The sequence below is a fragment of the Oncorhynchus mykiss genome, chromosome 2 (genome assembly GCF_013265735.2).
Source record: "Oncorhynchus mykiss isolate Arlee chromosome 2, USDA_OmykA_1.1, whole genome shotgun sequence".
Classification (NCBI taxonomy): domain Eukaryota; kingdom Metazoa; phylum Chordata; class Actinopteri; order Salmoniformes; family Salmonidae; genus Oncorhynchus; species Oncorhynchus mykiss.
This window is the reverse complement of record NC_048566.1, coordinates 92,397,330-92,421,787: the sequence shown is the minus strand read 5'-3', so window position 1 is coordinate 92,421,787 and position 24,458 is coordinate 92,397,330. Positions and strand designations below refer to the sequence as shown.

At 42.5% G+C, this 24,458-nt stretch overlaps 1 protein-coding gene across 1 annotated transcript in view; it reads left to right on the top strand.

Moving 5' to 3' along the window:
- Positions 1-23,734, top strand: part of LOC110499897 (transmembrane protein 263) — a 41,579-nt gene extending 17,845 nt beyond the window's left edge. The window contains exon 3 of the mRNA XM_021576959.2: positions 19,838-23,734. Within this exon, the coding sequence (XP_021432634.1) occupies positions 19,838-20,118 (281 nt within the window). The 3' untranslated portion in view covers positions 20,119-23,734. The remainder of the gene's footprint in view (positions 1-19,837) is intronic.
- Positions 23,735-24,458: the final 724 nt, after the last annotated feature.

The window sequence follows — 24,458 nt, the reverse complement described above, 5'->3', positions numbered from 1 at the left end:
GCAGCGATAGATGATGATATATTCCATCAGGTCAGAGAGAGAGAAGACACTATTGGATGTAATGATGGAAGTAAATTATGCCTATATATGGTAATTTACTCTGTTCAGGCAAGTTTGTGTCTCAAATATCACCCTATTCTCTATTCCAATTACATTCAGCCGCGGGGAGATTTTTTTCTTGAGCGGATGGTCGGGGGACCAGAACAAAGTTATAAATAATTTTTCCGAATTTTACTTTGGGGACCGATGATATGGGATCTTTTTCTGGGTGAAAATAGTTAGACTAAATACTTTTAACACAGTTTACTATGTAGCTTAGTTTCTCATTCAGGCTTTTGTTATTTCCCCAGCCATTAGGTTACATGTTGTTTCCACACACACACACACACACACACACACACAAACACACCACAACAGTACAATCGACCAGGCTGCTAAGGTGCATAGAAATTTGCAATAGAAACATGCTAAAATGAGAAAATAACTATTACGCTCTTAGTATCAGTGACTGAGAACTACTTACACTCATTGGAAGTACCCCCCCCCCTCTCCTGGTCCCTAGAAAGAGGAATATCTTAATTTAACCTTTTTGGCAGACCCTTGAAATGTCATAGTTCTGTATCAAAAGACAAAGTGACATTTTATTCATGACTGTGGAATTGGATTGATCTTTAGCACTCTTGTTGGAAAGTACAAAGAGGTATTTTCCCAGAAGAGGGTGAGAGGAAATGGAGAGAGGAGCAAAAGTATTATTACTTTGCGTTTTCTTCACAGGATGACAAATGTAAGGTTTCTTTGAGGTTTTGGCTGAAGAGAAAAAATAATTCAGACTTTCAGACTTGAATAAGAGGGAAATAACACAGACAGTATCATTTTAAGCCTAGCATCTTCTGAAAAATGAATGGAAATTCAGCGATGGAACGAGTGATGTTTTGTTGTTATTTTTGACAGAAGTGGTAGTTGCCTGGTAACGGGGCGATGAAGTGTTGGTCGGCGTGATATTTGAAGAAATAAGGTGCTGCATGAAATCAACAACCCACAAGACCAATACTGATTCAGATGCCTATATATATATATATTTGTGAGCAAATTTACCATTGAGCACAGGCACTCCATTTTGTGACAGACTGATCTATTGTTTAGCTGCCTGCCTGGTTTCCCCACTGCTATAGCCTGCTAATTGTTCAACAGAACTCTTAGACACTTACTTCTACCCAACAACAGCAACTAACAGTGTAATGACAAATTCCTAGAAGGAACATATGATAACAGACAATCTGACAGGTGGGAGGTGGGAGGCAAAGGGTGGTCAGGTCATATATAGCCAGAAGCTGTGTAGATCATAGTGATATTATTCTAGGGAAGGTTGTGTCGTTGGGAGTTAGGTTGAGTTATGCAGCCTTGAGGAGAGGAATGTGTGGGAGGATAATCAGCATTAGTCAATGGGTCTTATGCAGAGTCATGAGGGAAAATACAAAGCTGAGACATGATTTGTTTGCCTGATGTTTGTACATGTCTCCATCACCCTGCTCTGGTTATCCTTAGGACTGACTGGCCTTTACTGGCCCAGCTGTCTGTAGGGACCATGTTCATGTGTTGGCAGTGTAGGCACGGACACCGCCTGTCAGCGAAGCTAGTTGAAGAGCCTCTGCCTGTAGATATTGCAGTTGACTTATGGACCTGTGTATGTGTTGGGGGGTATGTGTTTGTTCATCCGTGTGTGTTTGCGTGACTAACTGTACGTGTACTTGAATGAAGGCTATGTGACGTGTGTATAATGTCTTAGTGCTGGGTAGCTGGGAGAGGTCTGTATTTCACTATCTTACGTAAGGAGCGCACAACCTCAAACCTATTGCTCAGCCTATGACGAGAGTTTGTTTTTACAATACTGAGTGTGCAGGTAGCAAGTCAAATTTGACAGAAGTATAAATAATGAATGCAATCCGATATAAACACCGCCAGTATCAGAAATACAGGATCTGGCCTTGCTGCGAACATCTGAGTCGAGATGATTCAGTGTCCTATTTGAGACCACTGTAGGAAGGTCAAAGCTAAGCAAAACGGAGGTCGGTTTTAATGTTTTAGACTGCTTCTCATATGGCTCCTTATTTCCTTTGAAGTGCACTACTTTTGACCAGGGCCCATAGGATGCAGACTTAATGTGTTAATTGAGTGACAAAGACATAATAACCAGTCGTCAGGTCTAGATACGTGCGGCTATCTTTTAATTGCATTGCAGATACAGTGCCTTGCGAAAGTATTCGGCCCCCTTGAACTTTGCGACCTTTTGCCACATTTCAGGCTTCAAACATAAAGATATAAAACTGTATTTTTTTGTGAAGAATCAACAACAAGTAGGACACAATCATGAAGTGGAACGACATTTATTGAATATTTCAAACTTTTTTAACAAATCAAAAACTGAAAAATTGGGCGTGCAAAATTATTCAACCCCTTTACTTTCAGTGCAGCAAACTCTCTCCAGAAGTTCAGTGAGGATCTCTGAATGATCCAATGTTGACCTAAATGACTAATGATCATAAATACAATCCACCTGTGTGTAATCAAGTCTCCGTATAAATGCACCTGCACTGTGATAGTCTCAGAGGTCCGTTAAAAGCACAGAGAGCATCATGAAGAACAAGGAACACACCAGGCAGGTCCGAGATACTGTTGTGAAGAAGTTTAAAGCCGGATTTGGATACAAAAAGATTTCCCAAGCTTTAAACATCCCAAGGAGCACTGTGCAAGCGATAATATTGAAATGGAAGGAGTATCAGACCACTGCAAATCTACCAAGACCTGGCCGTCCCTCTAAACTTTCAGCTCATACAAGGAGAAGACTGATCAGAGATGCAGCCAAGAGGCCCATGATCACTCTGGATGAACTGCAGAGATCTACAGCTGAGGTGGGAGACTCTGTCCATAGGACAACAATCAGTCGTATATTGCACAAATCTGGCCTTTATGGAAGAGTGGCAAGAAGAAAGCCATTTCTTAAAGATATCCATAAAAAGTGTTGTTTAAAGTTTGCCACAAGCCACCTGGGAGACACACCAAACATGTGGAAGAAGGTGCTCTGGTCAGATGAAACCAAAATTGAACTTTTTGGCAACAATGCAAAACGTTGTTTGGCGTAAAAGCAACACAGCTGAACACACCATCCCCACTGTCAAACATGGTGGTGGCAGCATCATGGTTTGGGCGTGCTTTTCTTCAGCAGGGACAGGGAAGATGGTTAAAATTGATGGGAAGATGGATGGAGCCAAATACAGGACCATTCTGGAAGAAAACCTGATGGAGTCTGCAAAAGACCTGAGACTGGGACGGAGATTTGTCTTCCAACAAGACAATGATCCAAAACATAGCAAAATCTACAATGGAATGGTTCAAAAATAAACATATCCAGGTGTTAGAATGGCCAAGTCAAAGTCCAGACCTGAATCCAATCGAGAATTTGTGGAATGAACTGAAAACTGCTGTTCACAAATGCTCTCCATCCAACCTCACTGAGCTCGAGCTGTTTTGCAAGGAGGAATGGGAAAAAATTTCAGTCTCTCGATGTGCAAAACTGATAGAGACATACCCCAAGCGACTTACAGCTGTAATCGCAGCAAAAGGTGGCGCTACAAAGTATTAACTTAAGGGGGCTGAATAATTTTGCACGCCCAATTTTTCAGTTTTTGATTTGTTAAAAAAGTTTGAAATATTCAATAAATGTCGTTCCACTTCATGATTGTGTCCCACTTGTTGTTGATTCTTCACAAAAAAATACAGTTTTATATCTTTATGTTTGAAGCCTGAAATGTGGCAAAAGGTCGCAAAGTTCAAGGGGGCCGAATACTTTCGCAAGGCTGTATGTGTGCTGTGCTGTGGAAGAGGTTTGAGTTGACTGAGACTTGAGTCATCATCACCTCAGTTAACAGCACTGCTGAGCTCAGCATCGCCTTGCCTTGTCTTCCTGGAGACAACACCAGTTAGGAAGCACTGAGACAGAAGCTGAGACTGAGGCTGAGTGAGAGACAGGCTGTTAGGGTGAAGTATTTTCTTACGCTATTTGAGGAACAGTGTGAAATCAGTCTACAATGTGTGACCAAATGTGTAATTCGGGGGTGTAAAATGCCCAGACCCTGTGAATCAAACTCTGTCTGAGATGTAAATAACAGGGTTATTTGTTGTCACATTTTGCCACCATTGCCTTTAGATGAGGTCAATAGTTAAATAAAAGTAATCCTTAAAAGTAATCCTTTTTTCCACAACAGTTATCTTACAAAGCATTCAATCTGGATACCTGTTGGCTATCTAAATGATTGTGTTTGGTGTATACTTACCAACTATTTCCAAGTTGTGAACAATAACGGCCGATTCCACACCAAGGCCCAACAATATTTTTGGTATCTCAGATTATTCTGTCAATTCTCTCATAGAAACTTCAATGCTTTTTGAATTTTTATCAGATGTTTTTTTGATGAAAGTGCTCATTTTAGGCCCTTTTTAGACCTACATGCCTTTTGTAAGACCCTATGATCTGTGAACAACACATGATACATACAGCATTTTGGTGTCATTGTACTCCGTATAGTGTGCTCTAAAATATGGAGTGTCCATTAATTGATTAAATATTAACACTTTTAATAGGAATACCTAAAAACGACCCTGTTCAATGTTCCAAAAATATATTGTTTGGAAGAATATATTCAGTGGGTTTTCTGCTAATTCTGAAGACATTACCCATTTTATACATAGAAAATGACATTACAGGTCATTAACTAATGACATCACTCCTTTAGGATTCCACATTCAGCAAATCACCAACAGAGGGAGTTCCCTTTAAATCCATTTTCCCATTCACTTTGTTGGTGGTGCTCATAAAATGTATCAGAACTTCAAAAGTAGAAGAGCACCCACTCTGGAAATGTGATGTAGGCCTACTTGTAGAGTATATTGTTTAAAACAATATGTTTAAAAATGAACAAAATCCAAAGTTCATATTAGTAATTTTGATGTTGAAGAAATGAATGTAATTTTTGTTTTCAGAATCTAGACATTCTCCATGTTTGAGAGAACAGTTTTACCAAAATGTTGTCTGTGTCATGTACCTTAAAGGATCATAGGTGACTCACCACCTGGATTCTGTCTTATGTAGCAACATTTCAATTCTGTTTTTCTACATTGGATAAAAGTAGAGACTCAGAGCTACAAAATGGTACATCATACACTGCATTTGAGGGACAATGGGAAAGTAATTCAACTTGTAAACTCAGTTTTGAGAAAATGCCATTTTAGTGTTTCGGTGAGAGAGCTCTTCTTTGTCTACACCCATTCAGCATCATTTTACTCCCTCTTAAGCTTTAGCCCCAGCCACCTGACGTTAGCTAGGGATAGCTAACAGTACACTTTAGCTTGAAATGAAACTTGACTGGGGTGAATTAGAAACGTGTAATATCTCAAAATGTAGCTAGCTAACGCTAGACTATCTTACCCTTATACATCATCATGCATGATGGATGCGTCTCCCTGTCATGGATCCATACCACAAATAATAATGAATAATGAAATGAAAATGGCGCCGGAAGAAATGGCAGCAGTTTTAACGGGCGCCCAACCAATTCTGCTATTATGTGGGGGGGTTTCTCGTTATTTGTAACTTATTTTGTACATAATGTTTCTGCAACATATCTTACGGAAAAAAAAGAGCTTCTGGATATCAGGACAGCGATCACTCACCTCGGATTAGACAAAGGTTTTTTCTTCAACAAGCAGGTCGCACAGGACATTCTCCTAACACCCGCCAAGGCTAACATCCCAGTTATTTGCAAGAGGAGGAAGGATCAGTAGAAGGCGTCAATATTACTCACCAACGTGCAATCATTGGACAATAAATTAGACGAGGTACGATCACGAATATCCTACCAACGGGACATAAATAACTGTAATATCCTGTTTCTCGGAATCTTGGCTGAATGACGACATGGATATTCAGCTAGAGGGATACACTCTGCACCGGCAGGATAGAACAGCACACTCCGGTAAGACGAGGGGGGCGGTCTGTGCATATTTGTAAACAAAAGCTGGTCCACGAAATCTAAGGATGTCTCTAGATTTTGCTCGCCTGAAGTAGAGTATATTGTGATAAATTGCAGGGCACACTACTTGCCCGCACTCAGTCAGCTGTATAAGGAAATAAGCAAACAGGAAACCGCTCACCCAGAGGCGGTGCTCCTAGTGGCCGGATACTTTAATGCAGGGAAACTTTAATCAGTTCTACCAAATCTCTATCAACATGTTAAATGTGCAACCAGAGGGAAAACAATTATAGATCAACTGTACTCCACACACACAGACGCGTACAAAGCTCTCCCTCGCCCTCCATTTGGTAAATCCGACCACAACTCTATCCTCCTGATTCCTGCTTACAAGCAAAAATGAAAGCAGGAAGCACCAGTGACTCGGTCTATAAAAAAGTGGTCAGATGAAGCAGATGCTAAACTACAGGACTGTTTTGCTATCACAGACTGGAACATGTTCCGCGATTCTCTGATGGCATTGAGGAGTACACCACATCAGTCACTGGCTTTGTCAATAAATGCATTGAGGACGTCGTCCCCACAGTGACTGTTCGCACATACCCCAACCAGAAGCCATTGATTACAGGCAACATTCGCACTGAGCTAAAGGGTACAGCTGCCACTTTCAAGGTGTGGGACTCTAACCTTGAAGCTTATAAGAAATCCTGCTATGCCCTGCGACGAACCATCAAACAGGCAAAGCGTCAATACAGGGCCAAGATTGAATCATACTACACCGGCTCCGACGCTCGTCTTATGTGGCAGGGCTTGCAAACTATTACAGACTACAAAGGGAAGCACAGCCGAGAGCTGCCAAGTGACACTAGCCTACCAGACAAGCTAAATCACTTCTATGCTCGCTTCAAGGCAAGCAACACTGAGGCATGCATGAGAGCATCAGCTGTTCCGGACGACTGTGTGATCACACTCTCCGTAGCCGACGTGAGTAAGACCTTTAAACAGGTCAACATTCACAAGGCTGCGGGGCCAGACGGATTACCAGGATGTGTGCTCTGGGCATGTGCTCACCAACTGGCAGGTGTCTTCACTGACATTTTCAACATGTCCCTGATTGAGTCTGTAATCCCAACATGTTTCAAGCAGACCACCATAGTCCCTGTGCCCAAGAACACAGCACTTACCTCCGTAGCCATGAAGTGCTTTGGAAGGCAGGTAATGGCTCACATCAACGCCATTATCCCAGAAACCCTAGACCCACTCTAATTTGCATACCGCCCAAACAGATCCACAGATGATGCCATCTCTATTGCACTCCACACTACCCTTTCTCACCTGGACAAAAGGAAGACCTATGTAAGAATGCTATTCATTGACTACAGCACAGCGTTCAGCACCATAGTACCCTCAAAGCTCATCACTAAGCTAAGAATCCTGGGACTAAACATCTCCCTCTGCAACTGGATCCTGGACTTCCTGATGGGCCGTCCCCAGGTGGTGATGGAAGATAGCAACACATCTGCCACGCTGATCCTCAACACTGGAGCTCCCCAGGGGTGTGTGCTCATTCCCCTCCTTTACTCCCTGTTCACCCATGCCTGAATGGCCAGGCACGACTCAAACACCATCATTAAGTTTGCAGACGACGCAACAGTGGTAGGCCGGATCACCGACAACAACAAGACAGCCTAAAGGGAGGAGGTCAGAGACCTGGCCTGGTGGTGCCAGAATAACAACCCATCCCTCAACGTAACCAAGACTAAGGAGATGATTGTGGACTACAGGAAAAGGAGGACTGAGCATGAGCACGCCCCCATTCTCATCGACGGGGCTGTAGTGGAACAGGTTGAGAGCTTCAAGTTCCTTGGTGTCCATATCACCAACAAACTTGAATGGTCCAAACACAGCAAGACTGTCGTGAAGGGGGCACGACAAAGCCAATTCCCCCCCAGCAAACTATAAAGACTTGGCATGGGTCCTGAGATCCTCAAAAGGTTCTACAGCTGCAGCATCGAGAGCATCCTGACGGGTTGCATCACTGCCTGGTATGGCAACTGCTCGGCCTCTGACGCAAGGCACTACAGAGCCTCACTGTACATCACTGGGGCTAAGCAGCCTGCCATCCAGGACCTCTACACCAGGCTGTGTCAGAGGAACGCCCTAAAAATTGTCAAAGACCACAGCCACCCCAGTCAAGCCGGACCGGACTGACCAGCTCAAATAGACAAAAGCCTTTTATATGGCAGACCAATCCGAACTCATCTCTCGGCATGCCCAGCCCACTCATCTCAGCCAATCATGGCTAGTGGGAAGGTTGCTGTCTTTTCATGTGGCTTAACGAACAAGGCTAGCAATTTAATCATTTTATTCATATTTATAGATGGTATACAAATTTGTTATTAAGGCACATGCAAGTTCACATGTTCTTTACGTTCAAACTGCTCTCCTGTGATGTCGTGACTTGTGACAAATGCCTAGCTTCCTGAATCGGGTCAGGGGTCTTACAGGAGGCATGTATAGGTCTAAAAATGGCCTAAAATGGCCACCTTCATGAAAATTGTTTGTGATACAAATGTAAAGAGCATATCAAATGTCTTTCATCTCAATTAGCTTTCTATGTGAGAATTGCCAGAACAAATACCAAAAATATTTTCAGGCTACGCTATATCAGATGGCATGTTGTTATTCTTTGTTTCCTGTCTTCTCCCTCCACTAAGACACTGAGGTCGTGGTGGTAGTCTCCACTGCTCTCCTTGTTTAAACCTGTGGTTTGTCTTTACCCTGAGACCTTCCTGCCTGTCTCCATTCAATCTAAGGGAGAGGTTCAACTCTTATTCCCCTCTTTGCACCTTGTCCCAAATACTCTGAGGTATCGATTGAGAGAACAGTATGGTATTGATATCATTCTCTAGTTCCCAACCTGTGTGTAATGCAGAATAGTTTGATCACTAAACTGTGTTAAAGAAATAGGAAAAATCTAATCTACCAAAATACTTTATTGTGTGTGTGTGTGCGCGTGCGTGCATGCGTGTGTGCGTGCGTGCGCGTGTGTGTGTGTGCGTGTGTGTGTGTGTGTGCGTGTGTGCATGCATGCGTGTGTGCGTGCGTGTGTGTTTGTGTGTGTGCGTGCATGCGTTCATGTGTGTGTGTGTGTGTGTGCATGCGTGCGTGCGTTCGTGTGTGTGTGTGTATGCGTGCGTGTGTGTGTGTGTGTGTGTGCGTGCGTGCGTTCATGTGTGTGTGTGTGCATGCGTGCGTGCGTGCGTGTGTGCGTGTGTGTGTGCGTGCGTGCGTTCATGTGTGTGCGTGCGTGCGTGGAGGACTCTGGCTGATCTGATGATTTTATTATGGACCAGTCAAGTGTGAAGTCACACTTTCCTAAACACAAGGATATTAAAGGTTTAGAGAGGCTAGCCGTATTTCACACAAAGCTCTCAAATAAATAAACACAGAAAAGTCCTGGTTAAATTTAGAATCCTTAGTTGAAACAATAACAAAGAGGACACCCCGCCCCTGTTTAGGTAAAAAGCTGAGGGATGTTCAACCACTTTCAAATTCATGAACTATGGATGCGACGACTGACCTTCCACGATATCCAAATTATAGTCGTAATCATGTTTTGAGGCTATACCGTGATTGTTTATATTGACATTCATTACAAACAAGTAAAATATTCTTATATTTGGGGTTCTGTTGAACTAAGCTCATGAGGCATTTACAGTGCCTTGCGAAAGTATTCGGCCCCCTTGAACTTTGCGACCTTTTGCCACATTTCAGGCTTCAAACATAAAGATATAAAACTGTATTTTTTTGTGAAGAATCAACAACAAGTGGGACACAATCATGAAGTGGAACGACATTTATTGGATATTTCAAACTTTTTTAACAAATCAAAAACTGAAAAATTGGGCGTGCAAAATTATTCAGCCCCCTTAAGTTAATACTTTGTAGCGCCACCTTTTGCTGCGATTACAGCTGTAAGTCGCTTGGGGGTATGTCTCTATCAGTTTTGCACATCGAGAGACTGAAATGTTTTCCCATTCCTCCTTGCAAAACAGCTCGAGCTCAGTGAGGTTGGATGGAGAGCATTTGTGAACAGCAGTTTTCAGTTCTTTCCACAGATTCTCGATTGGATTCAGGTCTGGACTTTGACTTGGCCATTCTAACACCTGGATATGTTTATTTTTGAACCATTCCATTGTAGATTTTGCTTTATGTTTTGGATCATTGTCTTGTTGGAAGACAAATCTCCGTCCCAGTCTCAGGTCTTTTGCAGACTCCATCAGGTTTTCTTCCAGAATGGTCCTGTATTTGGCTCCATCCATCTTTCCATCAATTTTAACCATCTTCCCTGTCCCTGCTGAAGAAAAGCAGGCCCAAACCATGATGCTGCCACCACCATGTTTGACAGTGGGGATGGTGTGTTCAGCTGTGTTGCTTTTACGCCAAACATAACGTTTTGCATTGTTGCCAAAAAGTTCAATTTTGGTTTCATCTGACCAGAGCACCTTCTTCCACATGTTTGGTGTGTCTCCCAGGTGGCTTGTGGCAAACTTTAAACAACACTTTTTATGGATATCTTTAAGAAATGGCTTTCTTCTTGCCACTCTTCCATAAAGGCCAGATTTGTGCAATATACGACTGATTGTTGTCCTATGGACAGAGTCTCCCACCTCAGCTGTAGATCTCTGCAGTTCATCCAGAGTGATCATGGGCCTCTTGGCTGCATCTCTGATCAGTCTTCTCCTTGTATGAGCTGAAAGTTTAGAGGGACGGCCAGGTCTTGGTAGATTTGCAGTGGTCTGATACTCCTTCCATTTCAATATTATCGCTTGCACAGTGTTCCTTGGGATGTTTAAAGCTTGGGAAATCTTTTTGTATCCAAATCCGGCTTTAAACTTCTTCACAACAGTATCTCGGACCTGCTTGGTGTGTTCCTTGTTCTTCATGATGCTCTCTGCGCTTTTAACGGACATCTGAGACTATCACAGTGCAGGTGCATTTATACGGAGACTTGATTACACACAGGTGGATTGTATTTATCATCAATAGTCATTTAGGTCAACATTGGATCATTCAGAGATCCTCACTGAACTTCTGGAGAGAGTTTTCTGCACTGAAAGTAAAGGGGCTGAATAATTTTGCACGCCCAATTTTTCAGTTTTTGATTTGTTAAAAAAGTTTGAAATATCCAATAAATGTCGTTCCACTTCATGATTGTGTCCCACTTGTTATTGATTCTTCACAAAAAAATACAGTTTTATATATTTATGTTTGAAGCCTGAAATGTGGCAAAAGGTCGCAAAGTTCAAGGGGGCCGAATACTTTCGCAAGGCACTGTATAAGTTATATTCATCAACAATCAATGGGTATATACAGTGGGACAAAAAAGTATTTAGTCAGCCACCAATTGTGCAAGTTCTCCCACTTAAAAAGATGAGAGAGGCCTGTAATTTTCATCATAGGTACACTTCAACTATGACAGACAAAATGAGAATAAAAAATCCAGAAAATCACATTGTAGGATTGGCAAGACGACACTAAAGATCTGCTAGAGAAATGTTACAGTAGGTAGATCTTGTCTGTTATAGCAGCGTGGAGCTCTTGGTTGTGTAATCAGTATTCCCATGAAGATGTTATGAGGTAGTTACTATGCAGGAGGAGAAGGAATGGTCTGAGTGAGAATCTGTATATTGTACAGGAGAGGTATCCTGGGTTTCTGATTCACCAGGGTCCACTGTAAAACACACAGATGCATGCAGACACACACAGAGTAGAGGAGAGAGATGATGCCATGGCAGCAGAAGCAGCAGCTCCCAGCTGCAGTTCACATTAAATCTAGTCTCTAATTGTCTAGTGTGCGTGTGCGTGTGCGTGTCAGTCTCTAATAGACCGTCTGGACTCAGTGAGTCGCCACACTGCAGTATCTGGATTCTCTTCCTTCTTGGGTGGCATCCCAAATGGTACCCTATTTTCTATATAGTGGACTACTTTTGAGCAGAGCCTATGAGGACTATGGTCAATTTTAGTACACTGTAAAGGGAATAGGGTTTCATTTGGGACGTAACCTCATCCCCTCAGACTCAGCAGAGGCTGAATTAGCCTGCAGGCTGCTAAAGCTTCCTCCCCTGGTAGAATTGAACTAGCCTACCATACAGGTATGATACCCTCAACAGGTTGATTGGCTAGTCCCTAATATCTGGAAATTCCCTATGTAGTGCGCTACTTTTGAGTAGAGCACTGGTCAAAAGCAGTGCACTACATAGGGAATAAGGTGTGATTTTGGACACAGGCATTATCTTTGTTTTATGGGATTATTATTTATGGCAAGCATTACGGCAGGCATGCCTTACCTCTGCAATTTACTGGCCTCCTGATAGAGATTCCTCACTAAGAAGAAACAAGGGTTTCATCCCAAATGGCACCTTATTCCCTATGTAGTGCACTACCTTAGACAAAAGTAGTACATTAAATAGGGAATAGAGAATATTTTGAGACGCAGACAAGGATGGTTTTAAAGGTTGTTCCAGAACACAGACGGTGAGGGACTATTTGGCTCCATCAGAATCTGGGTTTATTATCGGCCCGTGACATTAGTTTGTATGGACCAATCAGAAGCAAAGAACATGGTGTATATGGTGTTTCACATGCTCACTGCAGAGGATGCAAAGAAAGGCTGCTGTTTAGAGACTAAATGAATGTCAAAAGGTAGATTTCTTTACCCTATGTAATTTATACATTTACATATCATTAATCATTCGATTGTTTTCTACATTATTATAGCCTTAATAGACTTGTACTTGACAGTGTTGATGAAATAAGAATGTTAATTTGCTGTGACCGTAAAGGCCTGAATAGTGGAGTGCTGCAGAGATGGTTTTCCTTCTCGAAGGTTCTCCATCTCCACAGAGGAACTCTAGAGCTCTGTCAGAGTGACCGTCGGGTTCTTGGTCACCTCCCTGACCAAGGCCCTTCTCCCCCGATTGCTCAGTTTAGCCGGCGGGCCAGCTCTAGGAAGAGTCTTGGTGGTGCCAAACTTCTTCCATTTAAGAATGATGGAGGCCACTGTGTTCTTGGGGACCTTCAATGCTGCAGTCATTTGTTGGTACCCTTCTCCAGATCTGTGCCTCGACACAATCCTGTCTCTGAGCTCTACGGACAATTCCTTCGACCTTGTGGCTTTGTTTTTGCTCTGACATGCACTGTCAACTGTGGGACCTTATATAGACAGGTGTGTGCCTTTTTCAAATCTTGTCCAATCAATTAAATTTACCACAGGTGAACTCCAATCAAGTTGCAGAAACATCTCAAGGATGATCAATGGAAACAGGATTCACCTGAGCTCAACTTCGAGTCTCATAGCAAAGGGTCTGAATACTTATGTAGATAAGGTATTTCCGTTTTTTTTTTTTTATACATTTCCAAAAAATTATAAAAACCTGTTTTCGCATTGTCATTATTGGGCATTATGTGTAGATGGCTGAGGATTTTTTCATTTTTTAAATCCATTTTAGAATAAGGCTGTAACGTAACAAAATATGGAAAAAGTCAAGGTATCTGAATACTGCCTTCTTAAAACCTTTAGGTCCCAAACCACTGATGCGTGTTCCTACAGACCAACATCAGGCTAATGTTTTGGGAGTTTGTTCCTACTTCCTACAGACCAAAATCAGGCTAATGTTTTGGGAGTTTGTTCCCAACAATGTTTTGGGAGTTTGTTCCCAACAATGTTTTGGGAGTTTGTTCCCAACAATGTTTTGGGAAGTTTGTTCCCAACAATGGTTTGGGAGTTTGTTCCCAACAATGCTTTGGGGGTTTGTTCCCAACGATGTTTTGGGAGGTTGTCGTACAAACGAAGACGTTCCAGAATGTATCATTTGTGTTGTCTGAAGCCCTGTTTAGAGCCATAGTCATATTAGATATTAATAGACATGACAACAGCAGTGTGTTAATGTTTTGTGTTTGATGGCAACATGATGTACGTCTCCAGAGGATTCATACAGAATTCCTTGTACTCTGTAGATGTAGCACGTTATGGTGTTGCTTAGGAGGTGCGGTTGTGACATTCTACTATTTGTATTTGTCTTTATTATATATCCCCATTAGTTCCTGTCAAGGCAGCAGCAACTCTTCCTGGGGTTTATTATGGATCCCCATTAGTTCCTGCCAAGGCAGCAGCAACTCTTCCTGGGGTTTATTATGGATCCCCATTAGTTCCTGCCAAGACAGCAGCAACTCTTCCTGGGGTTTATTATGGATCCCCATTAGTTCCTGCCAAGACAGCAGCAACTCTTCTTGGGGTTTATTATGGATCCCCATTAGTTCCTGCCAAGGCAGCAGCTACTCTTCCTGGGGTTTATTATAGATCCCCATTAGTTCCTGCCAAGGCAGCAGCTACTCTTCCTGGGGTTTATTATGGATCCCCATTAGTTCCTGCCAAGACAGCAGCTACTCTTCCTGGGGTTTATTATGGATCCCCATTAGTTCCTGTCAAGGCAGCAGCAACTCTTCCTGGGGTTTATTATGGATCCCCATTAGTTCCTGCCAAGACAGCAGCTACTCTTCCTGGGGTTTATTATGGATCCCCATTAGTTCCTGCCAAGGCAGCAGCAACTCTTCCTGGGGTTTATTATAGATCCCCATTAGTTCCTGCCAAGGCAGCAGCTACTCTTCCTGGGGTTTATTATAGATCCCCATTAGTTCCTGCCAAGGCAGCAGCTACTCTTCCTGGGGTTTATTATAGATCCCCATTAGTTCCTGCCAAGGCAGCAGCTACTCTTCCTGGGGTTTATTATAGATCCCCATTAGTTCCTGCCAAGGCAGCAGCAACTCTTCTTGGGGTTTATTATGGATCCCCATTAGTTCCTGCCAAGGCAGCAGCAACTCTTCTTGGGGTTTATTATGGATCCCCATTAGTTCCTGCCAAGGCAGCAGTTACACTTCCCGGGGTCCAGCAACATTAAGGCAGTTATATACAATATAACTTATTACATTTCATAACATTTTTCACAACACTTTGTTTTCCCTCAGGCCACTACTCTACTACCACGTATCTGCAATGCAAAATCCATGTGTACGTGTGTGTGTGTGTGTGTGTGTGTGTGTGTGTGTGTGTGTGTGTGTGTGTGTGTTATCATGTGTATGCGTGTGTCTGTGTGTGTCTGTGCCTGAGTGTGTGTCTCTTCACGGTCCCCGCTGTTCCATAAGGTGTATTTTGATCAGTTCGTCCTATATACACTATAGCTCACCGCTCAGGGATGAGATGGTACTGAGTGTTAGTGACAGTTGGTGTTGGTGTCTTGTCCTCCAGCATTGTTCATGAGAAGCCTCTGTTTGAGGGTTGACAGCAAAAAAAGAGACCTAGGGCACTTTTCCCAAATGGCACCCTATTTCCTATATAGTGTGCTACTTTTAACCAGGGCCCTTTGCGGTGCAGACCTACCCTCTGCTGTGGCTATGAATACAGGTCTACTACAGATCTACCACCATTCAGAGCCGCAGGTTGACGTGGTAAAGATGGTGACAGTGTGTAGGAGGTGCTGTATGGATGTGCTTCTTTCAGCCACAGATAAAGATGTCTAAAATAGCATAATGGTAACAGCCCTGCCAACACACTTGTATTTGTTTATTTGTATTATTATTTGTACCTTGACAGGGAGTCATACTGAGACCAAGGTCTCTTTTATAGATGAGCCCTGTATCAAACATACACATCAATATACACTTAATGGGTGGCATGTGGCCTAGTGATTAAGAGGTTATTGTAAATTGATGTGTGTAGGGAAGGGAGATACTTCATCCGTTGCACAACTGAACACATTCAACTGACATTCATCTTCGCAATGAACCTCTTTATCAGAGAGGTGCAGGGGGCTGCCTTAATCCACGTCCACAGTATCGGCGCCCGGGGAGCAGTTGTTTTTCTGGGGTTAACTGCCTTGCTTAAGGGCAGGATGGCAGATTGTTCCAACTTGCCGGCTCTGGGATTCGAACCAGTGAGCTTTCGGTTACTGGCCTATCACCCGTAAAGGGCCTATCACCCGTAAAGGACCCTATGTCGTGGAAATTTCCTATATTTACCAAATCATGGGAGCAAACCACACACACAAGTCAGAGTTAGTTATAAAAGTCCATCTTTAATTATATAAGCTCTATAGCATTTTGACTTTCAACAGTTCAGTATCTCTAATGAAAAGTTGAGAGTCCCCACACAATGGCAAAATGGGATCCTTTATAGCAAAGATCACACATAGTCAGACAGCATAGACATAATTCATCGTTCAGCTTTGTCTCCTTTCCCAAACCCCAGAACCATAAACCAATCCTCCATATCAACAGGCATATATCAAATTGTCATTTAGATACAACCCACTCTAAATACAAACTCACGGAGAGGAGAGTGAGGCTATAGGTTAAGATAAAAGGGAGCATGAGAATGATTCCAGACACTGCCACACATGATGACACTTTGACCTCTCCCCTCTCTGTGGCCCATGCAACTTAGTTTTGACATAGAACAGGGAACTGCAACCTCGCCACAGCATTATACAAAAATACCATTCTGATGAGAAGTAACTTACACCCATTTGATGAATATAAAACATCTTACATATGTTACCAACAAATTCTGAATCTTCCACGACACCTATCACCCGTAAAGGACCCTATCACCCGTAAAGGACCCTATCATCCGTAAATGACCTATCACCCGTTATCACCCGTAATAAAACGTTGTGTGCTATGATAAACTGCATCCAGTGCCTTCAATACAGTGGCACCTGTATTCATATAAATAATATCACCATAGTCAATAACCGTAATGAACGTTTACTGAAGGATTTGTTTTCTGCTGTTTCACAATAGGCCCTATTCCTATAAAGGAAGCCCATTTCATTCTAAACTAACTCATCAATATGTTTTCTGAAAGATAGCTTATCTTCAATCCAGACACCCATATATTTAAAGAGACAGAATTTGTTGTCGTGCCTACAAATTAATACGCAAGCTGGTTTTTATATATATATATATATATATATATATATATATATATATATATATATATATATATATATATATATATATATATATATATATATATTTTAAATGTAACCTTTATTTAAATGGGCAAGTCAGATAAGAACAAATTCTTGGCCTACCCCGGCCAAACCTTGACCTGGACGACGCTGGGCCAATTGTGCGCCGCACTATGGGACTCCCAATCCCGGCCGGTTGTGATACAACCTGGAATCGAACCAGGGTCTCTAGTGGCGCCTCTAGCTCTGAGATGTAGTGCCTTAGACCGCTGCTCCACTCAGGAGCTGTCACGACTTCTGCCAAAGTCGGTTCCTCCCCTTGTTCGGGCGGCGCTCGGCGTCACCCAGTTTTGCTCTCCTGCACCTGACTTCCCTGCCGCCAGTTACGCACTCCCTTACAGGAGCCCATTATATCTGTACTTCATGTGGATAGGAAGCTATTGAACATTTGGCCTATATTCTATTGTAGTAGGCTTATTCCAGGTTTCTATTGAATAGGAGGCCTACTGAATATTATTTGTTAAGGTGGGGAGGAGGAGGAGCAGGAGGGAGGAGGAGGATAAGGAGGAGGAGGAGCAGGTGGGAGGAGGAGCAGGAGGAGCAGGATCTTAAGTTTTTTTTATAAAGACATTGTCAGTGTAAAAAGGGATCACATGAACAGCTCACTCTGGGTTGAGTGTCTCTCTCCAACTCACCCCTCGCTAGTTACCACAGTACATTAGTTAATGCATGTTTTGTCAAGCCAAAAGGGGGTGGGAGGGGAAATGGAGCTGGAAGACATGCAAAACTGTCACCTCAATGTTCTGCTTGGATTGAGAGGGGGAAATAAACAGAACTGTCTCAAATCATGCAAAGATGTGACAGGGACTACTTTATCTGCTAAGATGGAGTGGTATATGATTTTTGGGCTATGGGGAGATTGGGTAATGTGGCCGTAAAGGCCTTTTTACTGCACAGTGCAGTCAGTGGACTAGATTCACCCAAAAATGACAATGCATTAATCAGGGAATGATAATGACTTCACTAGACATTTATTAGTGTGGTACACTTTGGAGAGTACCATTACAAGTTCAAGGACCTCTCTCTCTCTCGCTCTCTCTCTCTCTCGCTCTCTCTCTCTCGCTCTCTGTTTAGTTTATTTTAAAAGCTCTTTCTGTCCATATTTTATGCCACATTTTAAAGCCTTGGCCTATGACTCAGACAACCACTTTAGTGCCCTTCACTTTGAAAGTCTGTCAGCTGTAAGCAGTGAAAACAACCATGGACATGCATTGTGGTTCAGTACAGCCACACGCCATACATAGACCATAAACACCATAACCCATTTTATAGGTGCCTTTATTTTCCCCAAGCTGTAGAGCGAAGTTTCCACTAATAAGCTTTTTATTTTAAACAGGCTTGTATTCCACTGTGAAGGAAAACTGTCCCTATTATTAGTGACCAGGTGGTAAACCCTAGCAATTATATTGTGACTTAAATAGAAGATGCTAACAGAATGAGAGATAATAATGTGAACTCTTGAGTCATCAGCCAGGTCATGTAGACCTGAGGCTTTAGAGCAGACAAGAACGTTCTCCTCCATCCCTAGGTACATTTAACATTTGAGTCATTTAGCTGAAGCTCTTATGCAGAGCGACTTACAGGAGCAATTAGGGTTGCGTGCCTTGCTCAAGGGCACATCGACAGATTTTTCACTTAGCCGGCTCAGGGATTTGAAACAGCAACCTTTCGGGTTACTGGCCCAATTCTCTAACCGCTGAGCTACATGCAGATATAAATATCAGATATGTGATATATGTGTCTTCATATTGAGATGTTGTACTTTAGGGAGGACCACTGACTACAATAACTCCAATACATCAATCTTACATTTCCCAGCGTCCCTTTGCATCCCAAATGGCACCCTATTCCCTACATAGTGCACTACTTTTGACCAGAGCCTAATTAGGCCATTTGGCATTGATGGGATTGATGGATTGGCGTTATTGTAGTCAGTGGTCCTGTTTGTTCCTCTGAGGGACTGGAATGTTAATCTACCTCTATAAACACCATTGAGAAAACGCATGGAAAGCTTTCATCTGGAACTTTCTTTCAGGCACCTAGACACAAATGATGAATCTATAAATTGTTTTTTTTACGCTCTCTTTGTCTTTCTCTTGATCTCTTTCTCTCTCTCTCGCCCTTTCCCTGCCTCTCTCTTTCTCTCTCTATCTATATATCTATCTATCTCTCTTTCTCTCTCTCTCCCTCTCCCTTTCCCTGCCTCTCTCTTTCTCTCTCTATCTATATATCTATCTATCTCTCTTTCTCTCTCCCTCCCTCTCCCTTTCCCTGCCTCTCTCTTTCTCTCTCTATCTATATATCCTCCCTCCCTCCCTCTCCCTTTCCCTGCCTCTCTCTTTCTCTCTCTATCTATATATCTATCTATCTCTCTTTCTCTCTCCCTCCCTCTCCCTTCCCTGCATCTCTCTTTCTCTCTCTATCTATATATCCTCCCTCCCTCCCTCTCCCTTTCCCTGCCTCTCTCTTTCTCTCTCTATCTATATATCTATATATCCCTCTTTCTCCCTCTCCCTTTCCCTGCCTCTCTCTTTCTCTTTCTTTTTCTCTCTCTATCTATATATCTATCTATCTCTCTTTTTCTCTCCCTCTCCCTTTCCCTGCCTCTCTCTTTCTCTTTCTCTCTCTATCTATATATCTATCTATCTCTCTTTCTCCCTCCCTCCCTCTCCCTTTCCCTGCCTCTCTCTTTCTCTCTGCCACCATTCCCCCCTGCAGACGGAGAGAAGGACCACCCTAAGACCGAGGCGGGGGTCATCTGGAGGGTGACCGGCGGTCTCTTCAACATGACCAAAGGGGCGGTCGGAGCGACATGGGGAGGCGTGGCCTGGGTGGGCTGTAAGAGCTATGACATCACCAAGACGGTGGTGACCAGCGTGCCGGCCGCCGGCGTGGGATTGGTCAAGGGCAGCGTTTCCATGGTGACGGGGGGAGTGGGGGCGGTAGGGTCTGCTGTAGCCAGTAAAGTTACACCAAAGAAAAAGGACAAGTCTGATTAGACCTAGACCCAACTACCACCCCATTGCTACAGTATAGTTTATAAATGTCTCCCTGTCTCTCTGCTGTGTTTAGGTTCCATCTGGTTACTATGGGGAACCATTCAGAGTTGAAAAAGGCACAAGTAACTCAGATTTCCGTGTAAATCATTTGTTGACGTCAATGGGCGATTTGCACTGAAATCTGAGTTAAGGTTGCGGATCTCAAGTCAGAATACTGCCCTAAGGAAGCATTACAGAGGGGGATTATGGGAATGTTCATTTGTTAGGATATAGGAATTGACCAGAATGTTGAACTTACTGCCAAGGTACTCTTGAGAGGGATCTCATGTCTTTTTGGTTAATCATGGTCTGGGTGGGGAAGGTCATGATAATATGAAGACAATCCACAATAAACAACAATTTGGTAGCGATTCAGCAAGGACACATCTACTCATTTCTCAAAAGCTTGAGGTTATTTAAATTCTTCCAGTTTTACTATGAAAAGGTATCTTTACATTGACAAGTATTAAAACAAAGTGAAAGGTACTTCACACAACTTAATTTAATCAGTTTGACATCAGTGATTGGGGAATACACACCAAACAATGTGTGTATGTGAATATGCTACAGCATTAACCATGTCTACACTGTATTTCTGATCAATTTGATGTTATTTTAATGGACAAAAAATGTGCTTTTCTTTCAAAAACAAGGACATTTCTAAGTGACCCCAAACTTTTGAACGGTAGTGTATATGTTATAAAATATATATGTGAAAAATAGGCATATGATTCCTATCGATGCAGACAAAGAAGGTTAGAGGAACCTTGCAGTCTTGCAGTAAATATTTTCATTGTAATGCAGGTGTTTTTAGATTAATGCTTGATGAGTTGGAGATGTGGTCAATTATTGCATAGAAACGGACAGAAGAAGTCATGGAAATGACATTTTTACGTACATGATACATATACCAGCAGATGTCCTGAGCTGTTTAAATAAATAAAGCACCATTTCACCAACAAAGAAACACGCACATTTAAAAATATATATATTTAACCTGGCAATTCAGTTAAGAACAAATTCTCATTTACAATGACAGCCTACCCCAGCCAAACCCGGACGACGCTGGGCCAATTGTGCGCCCAATCACGGCCGGTTGTGATACTGCCTGGAATCGAACCAGGGTCTGTAGTGACTCCTCTAGCACTGCCATGCAGTGCCTTAAACCGCTGAGCCACTCGGGAGGCCTTAAAGTTAAGAGATGGCTGAGTTATTGATAAAACAGGAAATCCGTGTCCATTTAAATATTTTGTAAATCCACTCCACAATGGCCTATCAAAGACATGACCATGATGAACCTCGTTAAGTTTCAAGCATCATAGTTCATGCGTACGTCACAAATGGCACCCTATTCCCTTTATAGTGCACTACTTTTGACCAGCACCCATAAGGCTGTAATCCAAAGTAGTGCACTGTACAGTAAAGGGAGTAATGTGCTATTTGGGACATAACCCATTTCATTCACTTATATGTACTTTACTCAAGTGTATGTTTATGTTCCTTCATTTGCATTAGATCAGGTACCGCGGCCCAAAAACGGAAAAATGAATAAATAACAACACATTTAAAAAATGTGAACTCAGTTGGGGTCTCAACTGACTGTTGAGAGTAAGAATAGTAGAATACACATGGTGCATTTTTTACATGGTGGTTGTGCATCAGCAGTTTTTGTCACTGACAGTCACTGACAGTCACTGAATTAGCCCGTGTCAATTTAAATTTTTTCGATTTGTAAATTAGTCTATCCCAGCTATCTAAACCTGTAGTAATCATGGTCAAATTACAGACTGAGGGTGCCCATGGATATTAACCAAATGTTTAGAATTGCAGGAAATTAGCTTAAAAACTGCAAATCTTTCTCTCCGCCCCACAGCAAAATGAGTAGAATTGCATGGAATTAGTTATAAAATTGCAAAATGTTCTCTACTCCACATGGAGAGAAGTAGAATTGCATCAAACTTATTTTAAAAGTACAACATTTTCTCTATATATTGTATTGTCTAATTGCAGGAAATGAACAATAAAAAATATCTATATAGATTATCTCCACTGTCAAGAGGGGGGCCACTAACAACAAAATGTAGCTCTGACTACATGTGTGGGTACGCAGACCCGCTAGCCACTGCAGCTTTCAGATTTGTTGTGGCCCCCACCCCCATCAAAGGTGCCCTTCCCTCCATTACATTTATAAATACTGATAGATAGTTGACACTGACATTCCCAGAGTAGGAGGGACAGTTGAAAACACACATGCCTTTTCTTTCTATGCTTTCCAATCACGTCTAGCCTTGGTCCCAGTCTGTTTGAGTTCACAAGATGATATAAACGGATCTGGGACTAGCTAATTCACTTCCACATTGTTACGTGTAATCCTGAATTACTGTCCATTCTGATCAGAGAATAAAAGTAGATGGCCAATTTCTTCCCACTGGACAAATACTGGTTGAATCAACGTTGTTTCCACATTTCAACCAAATAACTCAATGTGATGACGTTATCAACACAGAAAACTGATTGGATTTGAAAATAGTCATCAGCGTAAGGTCATTTCGTATTTTTTTTTTTCCCCACACGACTTTTAACCTAAATCAAATGACATCGTGAAATGTTTTGTTCATTTCACGTTGAATTCACATTATTTGACAACTTGACCACATGTAAATCGAAACTAGACGTCTGTTCCCAGTGTGCTGTTTGTTCTCCTTTTCGGGTTTGGTTTCTTACGTTTCTATTTGAACAGTCACTGTGAGGACATTTTTATTTGAAAATAAATAAAGAGAAAACAACTTGGCATGGTATTTCCACACCCTCACATTATGCATCGCATGTTTCAAGAGGTCGTTTTTCCTTCTTCCTGAACACAATATGCTGTTTATTATTATGACAAGTCTCACCTATTTTATTTTAATGCTGTTTCATCTTGTCCTGTCTTTACTGTTTTCATCGGGACACTTCTGCTAGTTAATATATGTCTTGGAGACTCTGTTACTATAAACTGGGATGGGGCCCTGGTCAAATATAGTGCACTATACACCAAGTGTACAAAACATTAAGAACACCTGCCTAATTTTGAGTTGCGCCCCCTTTAGCCCTCAGAACAGCCTCAATTCGTCGGGGCATGGACACTCCAAGGTATCAAAAGCGTTCCACAGGGATGCTGGCCCGTGTTGACTCCAATTCTTCCCACAGTATGTAATCCTCTCAAACCGGTGTGACTGGCACCTACACCCATACCGCACTTGAATCTTTTGTCACCCTCTGAATGGCACAGATAAACAATCCATGTCTCAGTTGTCTCAAGGCTTAAAACTCCTTCTTTAATCTGTCTCCTCCTCTTCATCTACACTGATTGAAGTTGATTTAACAGGTGACATCAATAAGGGATCATAGCTTTCACCTGGTTTCACCTGGTCAGTCTGTGTCATGGAAAGAGCTGGTGTTCCTAATGTTTTGTCCACTCGGTGTATATTGAATAGTGTGTCATTGGGGTCGCAGTTTGTTTGTCTATGATAGAACTATTTTTGCAAAAACTGATGCTGTATTCTATAAATAAAGCTACTCTGTATTTTAATTGCAATTTGTTGCATTTTATTTGGTCGCTCAAAAAGTGAATACTGCTTTATGTTTCAGTCATTTAGCAGATGCTCTTATCCAGAGTGGTTACATTTCTGTACTTTATCTCCATACTGGTCCCTCGTGGGAATCTAACCCACAACCCTGGCGTTGCAAGTGCCATGCTCTGCCAACTGAGCCACACGAGACCCCTCTGCTCTCTCTCTCTACCCTCACCCTCAGAGGAAGTTATGTGTCCAGCTGATGGGAAGGTCATTCATGGTATCATGTATTGGAAAAACAGGACACATTTGTGAGAATATTCCAATATTAGTCTGCTTTTGCATTATGTGATAATAGTAGTGCTGGTGATGCTGCCTCCTTGACTTCTCCCTCTACTCACCTACCTTCTCCTGTGGAGTCAGTTTGTGGTGTCGGTCTGCTGTGGTGTCGGTCTGCTGTGGTGTCTGTCTGCTGTGGTGTCTGTCTGCTGTGGTGTCTGTCTGCTGTGGTGTCTGTCTGCTGTGGTGTCTGTCTGCTGTGGCGTCTGTCTGAGGTGGGTGCCTGTCTCCTGTGGTGTCTGCCTCCTGTGGTGTCTGTCTGTCTGAGGTGGCTGCCTGTCTGCTGTGGTGTTTGTCTCCTGTGGAGTATGTCTGCTGTGGTGGGGTGTCACGCCCTGACCAGAGATATCTCTGTTTTCTTTATATTTTGGTTAGGTCAGGGTGTGACTAGGGTGGGCACGCTAGTTT